This window comes from Xyrauchen texanus, chromosome 18 (assembly GCF_025860055.1).
Source record: "Xyrauchen texanus isolate HMW12.3.18 chromosome 18, RBS_HiC_50CHRs, whole genome shotgun sequence".
Classification (NCBI taxonomy): domain Eukaryota; kingdom Metazoa; phylum Chordata; class Actinopteri; order Cypriniformes; family Catostomidae; genus Xyrauchen; species Xyrauchen texanus.
The window spans coordinates 37,725,861-37,739,590 of NC_068293.1; the positions used below are offsets into that span (position 1 = coordinate 37,725,861).

The 13,730-nt window shown below is 36.0% G+C and overlaps 1 protein-coding gene across 1 annotated transcript in view; it reads right to left on the reverse strand.

Annotated features, from left to right (window-relative positions):
• The window catches only part of LOC127658505 (SEC14 domain and spectrin repeat-containing protein 1-like), a 51,157-nt gene that overhangs the window by 13,728 nt on the left and 23,699 nt on the right, over positions 1 to 13,730 (reverse strand). Inside the window, exons 7-10 of the mRNA XM_052147813.1 lie at positions 13,241 to 13,354; positions 11,456 to 11,550; positions 9,086 to 9,141; positions 2,481 to 2,710 (exon numbers count right to left, since the gene is read on the reverse strand). Coding sequence (XP_052003773.1) covers positions 2,481 to 2,710; positions 9,086 to 9,141; positions 11,456 to 11,550; positions 13,241 to 13,354 — 495 coding nt within the window. The remainder of the gene's footprint in view (positions 1 to 2,480; positions 2,711 to 9,085; positions 9,142 to 11,455; positions 11,551 to 13,240; positions 13,355 to 13,730) is intronic.

The window sequence follows — 13,730 nt, forward strand, 5'->3', positions numbered from 1 at the left end:
ATGATTCGCCAGAGTAAGAGTCTGAATTGACACTTCTGGTGAAGATACCGATAATTACCAATTAATCGGCTGATAGATTTTAAATCGATTTACAGAATGCACTAACACTTTCTTAGTCTTTCCTTACTATGACTGATACAGACATTGAGGCTACAAGTGTCCAAAATGAATAAAATCCCAGATGCAGTTTATTGTCCAACCAAAATCTCAATAATAACCAGAAAAAAAAAGAAAAAGATTGAGCATAACGTGAAACTATGACCAAGCCTGAAATACACATACTGGTACTTATTTCAGGACTCTTATTTTAAAATGATGGAGACATGGCTCTGTTATAATGGACTATATTTAGGTATTTACCAAATTAAGCTTTTTATAGCCTACATATTCACAAGATTAAGGATTTGGTTTATGCATATTTCTCCAAAAAGATGAATGTGCTGATGGGACATGTTTCCATATAGTGAAATGTTTCTTTTCATGTCCTCATTTCAATTTAGAATACTTAATGTTTCTATTCAAAATAACCAAACCATTTATGTGAGGATAAAAATATGGATGAGTATTGTCAGTCAGTGATTGTTTTTATTTTACCTCTAGAAGCCACTGTTATACTGTAGAACCAAGTTTGAATAGGTAAGATAGAATCCTTCAGCAGCGCCCACAGAGGAACACGGATGAATAGATTTTTTTTTTCTCCCCAATTTGCAATGCCCAATACCCAATGTGCTCCAAGTCCTCGTGGGGGCGTAGTGACTCAATCTGGGTGGCGGAGGATGAATCTCAGTTGTCTCTGCGTCTGAAACCGTCAATCCGCTCGTTTTATTATGTGGCTTGTTGAGCGTGTTACGCGGAGACGTAACCACGCTATTCTCCATGGCATCCACGCACAACTCACCATGCGCCCCACCGAGAACCACACATTATGGCGACCTCAAGGAGGTTAACCCATGTGACTCTACACTCCCTAGCAACCGGGCCAATATGGTTGCTTAGGAAACCTGGCTGGAGTCACTCAGCACGCCCTGGATTCAAAATCGCTACTCCAGGGTTGGTAGTCATCGTCAATACTCGCTATGTCAATACTCGATTTTTTACAAATAACCAGTAATTAGTAAAACCAATATAAATCGGTCTTTTACTAATTTAGAAGTACAAACAATTCACAAATTAAATTCAAACAGCCTCACATTACATAACATCATGTGGTTGGTCTGTGAAAGACAGGGTTCCCATTCAAAACGTTTCCAATACTTGTCCAGTATTTACTAATGGAACAACTTGCAAACAGACTTTTTTTTATAGACATTGCACACACAAAGAGTACTTTCTAGCCAATTCAATATTTCAGAGCAGAACATAACTAGAAAAAAAGAATAGTCCCTAAAGAATTTCCCATTACTTTTTCCAGACCTGGAAATAGCCATTTTTAAATATTTTTCTATGGTCGAGAAAATGCTGGAAAGATGACTGTGCAAAGAGATATTTCTAAAACAAATTTGGCAGAACCCCTCAAAGCTAAATGATTACGTATAATTAAAATAAGTTTCTAGGAAAAGTTCACTTTTCACTGCTTGGGGGAAATTACAGTCTACAGCAGAGGTACTTCACTTCAGAAGCCCAGAGGACTGTGTTTATGCCACCGTAAATTTATGTTACACGACATACCAGTGCCACAATTTTGTCGTATCAAGCTTCTAAAAACTAGCTAGACCAACTATTCTTGGTATGACCCTATACAGTATATTCACAAATATGGTACTGCCAACCAACTTTCAAAAGGTTATGTCTGCAATGTTACAGTGTAACAACAGGAATGCAAGAAGTACTGGTTATGTTTTTACTCAAAACACTTTCAGATTAACTTATCAAGGTCTGAGTTTGGGTTTTAAAGGAAGTGTAATTGAAATATTTGACAAAATAATCCCTTTCTCTTTTAGCTAATTGTGCAGCCATTGTCTAAACCTTTTGTAGTCCTGGTTTCGGAAGGGTTTATCCCGTAAACCCCCCCCCCCAAGGTATTTCATAGAAGTCTTCATAAAATGTAGTTCTAAGCCATGAACTAAACCAACCAGCTCCGATGTGAATAACAACATTACAAACTTTGATTTAAAGGAAGTTAAATTAACATGAATTGATAAGTTCACAGAAACATATACCATCATTACAACCTCAGAGCTGACAGCAAGTTTTCATTTTAAGGTTTATAAATGATCGTTACATATCGATCCACCAATGGAAATTAATGGGATTTTTACTTTCAGGAACAGACTGTTGCACTCTACTGTATTTATCCCATTAGGGGAAAATGCTTTGGTTATAAACTACATCTAATCATAATAATGACCCAACTCAATACCGGTAATAATAATATAAAAAAAAAATTAAAAAAAAAAAAGATATGACAGCATATCAAATACTTGTGAGATCTTCTTGAGCACAACAACTCTTCCATCATTAAGTCCGTCTCAGGGTTTTACCTGCATGACCTTGGTCTGGATTTCCTCTAGCTGCGAGCGTTTGCTGCGCTGTCTACAAACTTCTTGATATTTGGTGTACTGCTCCCGCAGAGAGTCCAGGAGCTTCATGACCTGAGGCTGAGCAAGCAGCTCATCGTCCATTGGTGACCAGGCCGTACCACCACCTCCTCCTCCTCCACCCTCTGAACCATTGAACCGCCTCTGCTGAAGCTCTGACAACAACTCATGTCCTGTGAGACGACAAGAAAAACAACATTGAGGAGAGAAATCATAGAGGTTTAAAAGTACAGTTCACTCAAAAATTAAAATTATGTTATCGTTAATCATCCTTATGTTGTGCCAAACCCATATGACTTTTTCTTCCATTGAAAACAAAAGATGTTAGACAGAATGCCCACACAATGAGAGTGAATGGTGACTGAGGATGGCAGTCTCTAACCACAGATTAAGAAGTTAAAGGAGTTATATATGCGAGTAAACAACAGAAATGTTTTATTTATTGGGTGAACTACTCCCTTAAGCCACTTAGAAAGTGAAAACAAAGAGGATAAAAACAATTATAAAAAGTTTTAAAAGCAATTTGTCAAACAGAGAAAGAGTGACAAATACAAATGTGGTGGTAAATCTTCCGATTTGTCAAGTTCAATTACAAAAGAAGTGTGCTGAGATAAAAGCTGACAGACTGGCTTAATGTATTCCAACACCAATACTGGATTAAATCAGTAGCTGGATTTCCATTCATGCATTTTTATGTGCATTTAGGGATATTGCATAAAAACTGTTGACAGGAAACACTAAGACGCCAAAACAAATCTCCAAAATGCACATAAACTATGATGGAAACACATTTAACAAATAATTAGGGCCCAAGCACAAAGTGCGTAGGACCCTATTGTTTTCGTTAGGATTATTATTATTATTATTATTATTATTATTATTAGGGCCCAAGCACAAAGTGCGTAGGACCCTATTGTTTTCGTTAGGATTATTATTATTATTATTATTAGGGCCCAAGCCTTGAAAAGGCAAGGCCCTATTGTTTTCGTTAGAATTATTAAGGCCCAAGCACAAAGTGCGTAGGACCCTATTGTTTTCGTTAGGATTATTATTATTATTAGGGACCAAGCCTTGAAAAGGCAAGGCCCTATTGTTTTCGTTAGGATGACTATGATTATTATTTTTTTTACGACTATTGGGGCACTTTTGGGGCTCTTAACGTGCTCGAAAACTCTTGAAACTTTGCACACGGGTCAGAACCCGCGGCCATTAGGGCCGGGCTGAAGCTGGTACCGGGGCGTGGCAGGGGGGCTCGACGGCGCCCCCTGGAACAGGGTCCGAAAACTTGGTCCATAAATCAAACACGCTTGCATGTAATAATATGAAACTCGGTACACATATAGATCTCATCGTTTCATATATCCTTCATACTTTTACTTTTTACCTCAGCCCAACAGGAAATCGTCTATTTAGGGTTCTTTGGAAAACGCATGCAATGGAATGTGAAATACTCCTCCTAGAGAATTCCACCAATCGCCACGAAACTCGGTCAGCATGAAGTCAAGACACTGAGGATGAAAAATTGACAGCGGATTTTTGATATCTCGAACGGTTTGGCCGTGGCGAGGAAACGAAATTATGGCGTGAAAAGTGAAACAGGAAATGTGTTATAACTTCTGCATACATTAATTGATCTCGATGAAACCGCAGCAGTGTGATCGCTGGAAGAGGCCGATCGCATGGATGTGACTATTGTGAGTCAAAGTTATAGCGCCACCAACTGGCAGAAGGAAGTGTGTCACTTTCAAAATGCTTTGAAATCACACTCTTATTTTTACCCGATTTACTTAAAACTTTATGTGTATAATGTAAACACACGGCAGATGTAGACGTGTGAAAGGATTATTGATATCTTAAATACTGTGGTCGTGGCAGCGCTTCAAACTTGAATATTCTTTTTTGATGCGTGGTGCAGGGGCTCAGTAGCGCCACCTGTTGACAAAAGTGGGGTATTGGTTTTATACTTCGACCTAGAGTCACAAAACTCAGGAATTATATTGTTCTCATCGAGCCGGACAACTTTCTAATTTACAGTCATTAGCTCAGACCAACAGAAAGTCAGATATTTTTGTTTGTATGTGGAACACATTGCAAAGGAAACTTTGAAGCTCCAAAAACCCCATAAAGGTAGCATATAATGGGAGCAAATAGCAAGGAAGTGTGTTATAACTTCTGCATACATTAACTGATCTCGATGAAACTTCAGTAGTGTCACATGGATGTGACTATTGTGAGTCAAAGTTATAGCGCCACCAACTGGCAGAAGGAAGTGTGTCACTTTCAAAATGCTTTGAAATCACCCTCTTATGTCTCAAGTGAACAAACAGACCAACAGAAAGTCAGATATTTTGGTTTGAATGTGGAACACATTGCAAATGAACTTTGAAGCTCCAAAAAGCACACAAAGGAAGCATAAAAGCAAGGAAGTGTGTTATAACTTTTGCATACATTAACTGATCTCGATGAAACTTCAGCAGTGTGTCACATGGATGTGACTACTGTGAGTCAAAGTTATAGCGCCACCAACTGGCAGAAGGAAGTGTGTCACTTTCAAAATGCTTTGAAATCACCCCTTATGTCTCAATTGAACAAACAGTTGATAAAGAAATCGGGTATCAATATATTGAATTATGAATTATTTCAGTGATCAACTGTGATGTCCGGTTAAGATGAAAATAAACTATCGCTCTGTCTAAGCGATTATCTTTCTGAAACACGTCACAAAAACTTACAGAAACGGATAACACAAACATGATGTTGGAAATATTCACTTATCAGAATAGTTATATTAAACCTTAGTCTATTTCAGTTAAAGCCATTTAAGTTATAAAGCTGTCTCATGTAATTTCTCCTTTAATTCTATAATATAACCACTAGGTGGAGTTCTAAGCCTATTTTCTGTATTCTCGTTGTTTTAACGTTATGAAGAAGACTTACATGTTGTTGAGAACGCAGTAAAGTGTGACGCATATTTCGTTCTGTGAGTTTTATGAGTACTCCGAGTCTTTCTTAAAACCAACACATGAAACATATGTCTAAAGAAAGTAGGGATGGGCTGATCGATGCTAACGTATCAAAACTTCCGAGTATGATGTTGTTTTAGGGTTGTCGGACTAGAGCTGTCGTATAGCGATAGTCAATATATCGACTTATCGCACGATATATGGAAATGAGCGCGATCATTTTTGGTGCCGCGATATATTGCAACTGATCATTTGTTTTATTATTAAAAATAATAATCAGATTCATTTTTACATTAAAATGAATGTCACCAACATTTTAGTTGATCGCGCTGCCTCTGTCATCTTGTCTGCACTCTGTGTCGGAGGCGGGGCTCAGGCAGCGTGTCCACACACACACACACACAGAGAGAGAGAGAGAGACAGAGCGGACACCGTCTAGTGAAGAGAAGGCGTGAACCAACTGCATTTTAAAGTGTTCTGTTTCGTGACATCTTCAGCGAGCCAGTTAGGAAGAACGAGTCCAACATGGAATTGATTTCAAAGCCGCAATCTTCAGCTCCGGTGTGGGAACATTTTGGCTTTAAGCCGAACGAGAGAGAGAGAGCTTACATTTAAAGTTGCCTTTTCAACTTTGCTCGCATCTTCACGAAGGTTTGTCGGTTGTATACAATGTTTGCCTGTTTGAACATTCAAGCGATTTTACACTATTCAACTCAACAAATGTGAAAACAACTCAAGTACATGTTTGCGAGCAGATTGAGTGACACAGCGATCGAGCCGCGTGCGTGTCTAACGCTCGCTCGAACGCCTGCTGCTTGCGTCTGAACGGACAATTTCATACAACAAAGTGTAAAAATACATGATATATTGAGGAGTCTGTTATGTCTCAAGTGAACAAACAGTTGAGAAAGAAATCTGGTATAATTATATTGAATTCTGGCATTATTCCAGATGACGTCCTGCTATATTTTTCTCTCGAAACAGCGGAAACAACTTAAACAAAATACTGCGTTATTTGTGCCCATACTGATTTAATACATCATCACAAACTATGAAAGTCGTACTTTTATTTGTGTACACTTAAAATAACAACAAAACCTTGTGCTTTTGTAAAATAAAGAAAATAAACCGGCTGCGCTGTCTCTGTCTTCGCGATAATCTTTCTGAAACACGTCACAAAATTCAAGTGAACAAAATCAGCCATTCACGCAGTCTGTATTTTATCATCTCACAATGAATACAGATGCAACAAGCACGGCACAAAACGAAAATAATGATACTTCTCAGTTCTCAAAAGATTAAGCTGAACTGTGCCTTGAATATCGTAACATGCGATAAAACCCTCTTAAAGAGACAGTAACAATTTAGCCTTCAGCCCTGAACATAGACATCCCAAGTCATTGGAAAGTACAAATGGTATTATTTTAAGTTTTTTAATTTCTCTCTTACGCTGTAAAATGCCACGTTTTTGAATGGCATGTAAAATGTAAAAATAATCACTCAATCTCCATTTTTCTTCTCTGATCTGTTGCTATTTTAATGATTTAAAAATCAAAGCACTGACCATTTAAAGTGTGAGCTTGTACATTTTGAAATTTATAAACAGTCACAGCAATGCAGTGTTATTATGTACCTAGATAGTCTTTCAAATAAAATGAGTTTACCCCAAAAAGATATTTCTCTCATCATTTACTCACCCTCAGGCACGTGCACACATAGACATCAAAGGGGCTTGAGCACCTGCCCTTTTTCTTCCTCGAGAGAAAGTGCCCTTTTTTCTGGGGTGTTTATTTTTTTAATAAATAAATTAATATATATATTCCTGTTTGCGCACAGCTTCCTGTCAAACAAATATATTTATTAAATAAAAAATCAAAACATCAGGTCGGTAGATGAGATTTTGTCGATGCCCTCCCTCCCTCCCTCCCTCCGCGTGCGTGTACAGTGCCTCGACTATACAGCTAATTAGCCAAAAGCAAATATAGTTAACTTGTGTCTTGCTAACATTCATGACTCATGAGCTACTAGCTAATGTAATAGGTTAGCTAAAGTCTAGCTAAGGCAATATATCATGGCCATACAGGCCAATATACTGTACTTATTGGAGACATTACAGGTGAATACAGTCACATTTGTGTGATGTACTTAACATAATGATAAATAATCTTAAGATATTATATCAGTATGCTATGTATTGTGAATACACCCATGTTAAACATAAAAATGTACTTCCATTGCATATCATAGGAACACATAAGCGTAAATTATAATTACATTGATAAACCTGTACAAAGACCTCCAGATAAATACTGGCCTTCTGGATTAACACATTTAAGTGCTGCAAAAGATATTGACCTATGACATCCTATGACATCAAAAATTATTCTACATTTGAATTATCTCATAGATGTGACTATTGTGGTTCACGGTCATAGGCCCTGTCCTAAATGGCACACTTCATATGAATTTTCAGTCTTGTGTACTTATTCCATGTGTCCATTAACTCCATGAGACCGTAGGGTGTCTCATTTTTCATTTTAGGTATCGGAAGGGTGCTCACGCATACTTTGTGGTCGATATGTGCCCTCGATGCGCACTTTTGCAGAGCACACACTTATGCGAGCTCTACAGCACACATCTTCTCGACGGTCAAAGCGAGGTTACGTTATTGCCCATCGTGCACAGCAACCCTAAAGGCACGGGGGTGGCGGTGCCACCGGCTTGGGCCCGCCATCGCTGCTCGCAGCTATATTTTACCATTGAACTTATTAGGAATACATGATATGCATAAAAAAAAAAATCATATGACTGAATTACTTGTTATATACTGGACTAACCAGCAGACCAGTCATTGCATCTGGTCATCCTGAAATAACAGTGTCTCGAAAATCCAAAGCCTGCATAGAGTTTACAGAGCAAATATGTAAATAAGTTGAATATAAACTTGAACTGTGCTGAAGAGTAGGTTTATTGGCACTATTGAAAAATATACTTTAGATCCGCACAGAAAAGTCATAAGGATGGAGGAATGCGCACACATAGTGCTCTGTGTGATGCGCTGTCACTCCCAGACATGAGACAAAGTTCGTTACAATGTGATGCCTGCATGATCTAAACCACAAGTATTTTATTAATAAAAGAGTCACAGTGGCTACAATTCCTCCAGAAGTGACAATTTTGTTCTTTTGAACTCGGGGTGAAAATGGAGATTTGTTTTTGCTATATTATGTTTTTTCCACATAAATTACATCCTGGATGGAAACATCAATAGTGTTACAGTATCTTAATTTCTGCCAAGCACAACAAATTGGCAACCTAAAATGCCAACAAAAGGAAAAGAAAAACAAACTTAGTTTTTGCCAATGTTTGTTTTTTTTCCTCAATATTCATGCAGCTCCTTTTCATATTTGGACAGTAAAATAAAATAATAAATAAAACACCATAAAAGAGCTGTGAAGTAGTCCACACGATTCATGTGCTATATTCCAATAGGTTTTGTGTGAAGAACAGACTGGAAATTAATATTAAATATAGCACAAATGTTGTATGGACAACTGTTTTTGGTGTTTTCTGATAGGGTCTCACCAGTTTGAAGGACTGTTTCAGGATCAAATGAAGGCAGAATGATGCTCTCTGTCGACCTATGGGAGTAATAACATGTTAATGATCACAATGCCACTTGTAAGCCAAAAGTCCTACAATGAAACAAACACAATGGCTTTTCCTACTACACAAAATATGCTTACATTATGTGTCTAATATTAAAATAAATATGCAAAGTCTGTTTAACCAAGCATGGTAACTAATGATTTGTAGAAATACTAAACAAAAAAGGTGATTGCCCCAAAGAATTATATACCTTTTTTATAATAGTTAATATTAACTAATGTTGTTAACTAATGTTAAAAATATTGAACTTAATTGTAGGGTTACAATTCTTCTTTATAGAATTGAAATGTAAAATTCTGTTTCAGCAGCCTGAAATGGCAATATTAGTTCCACAATTAATGGGAGTTTGGGGGAGGACCTGTTTGGAAACAATTGATATTTTTTTGCAATTCCATTTGGTTCAGAAATTACAATTAAATTTTGGGCTGCAAGTGGCACAGAGATTCCACACTTCACTTATATGAACTGACTGAAAAGTCACATTATGGGGGCCTGGGTAGCTCAGCGAGTATTGACGCTGACTACCACCCCTGGAGTCGTGAGTTCGAATCCATGGCGTGCTGAGTGACTCCAGACAGGTCTCCTAAGCAACCAAATTGGTCAGGTTGCTAGGGAGGGTAGAGTCACATGGGGTAACCTCCTCGTGGTAGCTATAATGTGTGGTTCTCGCTCTCTGAGGGGTGAGTGGTGAGTTATGCATGGATGCCGCGTAGAATATAATGGTTTCCACATGCGCTACATCTCCGCGGTAATGCGTTTAACAAGCCACGTGATAAGATGCACGGATTGATGTCTCAGACATGGAGATTCGTCCTCCGCCACCCGGATTGAGGCGAGTCACTACGCAACCATGATGACTTAAGAGTGCATTGGGAATCGGCTATTCCAATATATATATATATATATATATATATATATATATATATATATATATATATATATATATATATATATATATATATATATATATATATATATATATATATATTTATATATATATTAGGGCTGTCAATCAATTAAAATTTTTTATCGAATTAATTATATGGTGTCCCAATTAATTAAATCGTGATTAATCGAATATACAAATATTTGCTGAGAAAGCCCCTCATATAACAATAATTCAATATATAAAGATTATACATATTTATATCAATATATAATTATACATAGTTATCTATAAATATAAAAAAAATATTTATATATATAAATAATAAAAAATATTCAGATAATTAAAATGCATTACATTCTTGTAGCAGACGAGTTAATCATTGATAAGGTCATACAAAAAGTGGCTTTAGAATACAATGTATTGTTTACTACCATATTATTGATCATAATAATTCAATCATTCGCATACAGTTCAAAAATATCCATTTCAAAAGTGAATTTGTCAATCAGTTGGAGATTTATTATGAGGGTAGCATCTCGGGTGCGTCGCATCATAAACATACAATTTTTAGTTTACTGTTTCAAGTTAAATATTGTTAAATACTCAATCTTTAAACACATCTTGAGATCCCTTAGTTCGCATGTTTGTGTTGTTCTGCCTGCTGAAGTGTTTTCTTCACTGTATAAACTGCGCGTTGCTCATACAGCTGAAATTTCTCTTACTGCCCTCTGGAGTAAACAGGTGGTACTACAAGCTTGCATTTCTCAGGAATCTTCCTTATTATGGTGCGATTAATTACGTTAATTTTTTAACATGTTATTTTTTGTCAAATTAATCGCACTGAATTAACGCTATATATATATATATATATATATATATATATATATATATATATATATATATATATATATATATTTTTTTTATATTTAAAAGATAACTATGTATAACTATATACTGATATAAATATGTATCATCTTTATATATTGAATTAGTGTTATATGAGGGGCTTTCTCAGCAAATATTTGTATATGCGATTAATTAATCGGGACACCATGTAATTAATTCGATTAAAAAATTGTATCGATTGACAGCCCTAATATATATATATATATATATATATAACATTTCACATAATGTCTTAATCATAATGACTGAAATTTTCCTTAAGAGTTACATCAGTTCCATTGAAGACAGTACATAAAGATGCAGGGATAATTATTAGGTTATTTAGCCATTACCCACTGCAACATAATATTGTGAAAATCTATTTAAATAAGCTTCAATAGAAAGTTTTCTTATTCTTTTTTTCATACCGTGCATACTGTGTAGCCAATAGGAAGTGGTGGCTACTGAAATAGCATCTATTATTAGCCTGTAGATAATGAGCCAAATAATACCTGTCCTTGTCTGCCTGGCTTCCTTTCTCATTTTCATTGATGACGGTAAGTTCATCCAGCAGGGATGTGGATTCCTTTGTGAATTTGTCAAAGACCTAAATAGAGCACCAATGAGTAAAAAAAACAACTGCAGTTATAAATAGTATACTGTTAAAACCGACCATTAGGGCTGGGAAACATAGCTAACATCAAATTGTGATATTTTTTAGCTTTTTTACAAGATCTCAATATTTAGGCATTTGATCTACAACTTTAAATCTACATTTTAATACATTACAAATGCCATGACTTCTGTGAACATTTTTGAGTGATGACGCAAACGAATCATTGAATGAGTTTAGAATTAGTTTATTGACAGCAAGAAATTATTCACATTAAATTAAATAGACCACTTGAAAAAATCTGAGTTTCAAGTTTAAATAAGCATTTAAATTAGGGCTGTTGATTTAACGCGTTAATTACGTGCCACTCATTTTACGAGCAATTCAGTCTTTAAGTATATCTGTTTTTACGAGCCGTGATAATAGGTAGCAGCGCACCTCAACAAACCTCACATGCAGAACAGCCACAGAATGAGAACCCCTCACTTAGGAGGAAGCAGAGGTGTGCGGAGTACAACAGAATACAGGAATCAAAGTTTTCACAGCTTTTAACTTGACAAAGCATCCTAAACTTTGGTGTTTATGATGCTAAATACCAGTGAGATGCTCCAAATATATCCTTATGAGGCACGCAATGTAGATAGAGCGACAATTATAAATAGTGCAGATGGAACGCACGTGTACTGTGCAACTCAATGCAAAACAGATTGCTGTCAACTGTAGGCTTGTTCATTGATATGAGAATAAAACAAAATATATTGAGCTCTTAAGCCACTTAAGCCATCTGCCACAATAATGCAATTTATATCAAACTGAATTTCATTTCAAATTATATAATTATATACTAGATTTAGAAATATATGATTTATTAGGCATTATTTAAATTAGCTTTATTTAGTGGCCTTTCTTGGCAAATAATGATGTATGCGATTACATCAATTAATTCATCTGCGTGTCATGTAATTAAATGTATTCAAATTTTTATGGATTGAGAGCCCTAATGTAAATCAGAGAGAACATTAAAACACCTCTGTTGCAAAACTATTCACAAAACTACTCTGAAGTTTATGGAATGGGTATTGATACAGATTTCCCAATTCGATATCAATTAATATGGGTTTATAATATGGGAGTTATAATGTCCATTTTGCTTATATATGAAAGACATTCTCTCCCAGATAATGCTGTTGATTATACAGGGGACTTCTAACTGGGTAAATTACAAAAATATACATTTTACTAATTATATTTTATTCGTTTTGCATCATTTGTCACATTTTAGATTTTTTTTTTAAATTAACAAATCCATATATTTCATCAATAAATATGATACTATATTATAAATATGATACATATATTATAATTTGTTACATGTTTATGTAAGTGATTTCCTCTCACTGCAGCAGAGGGTTGTGCATTGAGTAAAAGATCAATCTTTGGTTTTAAGAATCAATATCGTTCAAATGAAGACCACAATGCATCGAAAAATAAATGTTTTACCCAGTCCCAGTTTATTTCCCAGTTAATGATGCCATCATTACATTAACAGCATGTTAAAATCATTGATATTCACACTGTGTATTAATTGGCATCTGAAACATTGCAAATACATTGCAAATATTTGATATATCACCCAGCCCTAACAACCACCACAGCTTTGCATAATCGAAGATTTGGTTCTTACCAATCTTTTATTGACCCAGTCCAAGTGATCATAAACCAGACTCCCGCCAAACTCATCCGTCAGCTGGCATGGCTCGATGTAACGTGTAAGTTTATTGGCAGACACCAGAATCACCTGAAACACAGGAAATGAAAATCTCAGGTCTCACTGAGAACTAGAGATCTGGGCTGCATCTCCCAACAGCATCCCAAGTAGATCGTAGAAAACATTGGCGCCAACGGTCTCTATGATATACTTAAGCTTGCATTTCTTTTGGGAAAAGCAGCCATGACTAGTCTATTAGTGAGGTCTTTTTATATTTTTAGTGGTGCTAGAACCTGTAATCAGCCTAATTTTAAGCCTATTATAACACTGTTTAGTTGACTAGTCATCAGGTTGCCTGAACAACTAATCAACTACGAATCAACTAATTTGGTGCTACATTTTGAAAACATGTAGTTTGCATATCCTTATTGAGCATAAAAGCAATTTCAATGTGCCATGGACCTGT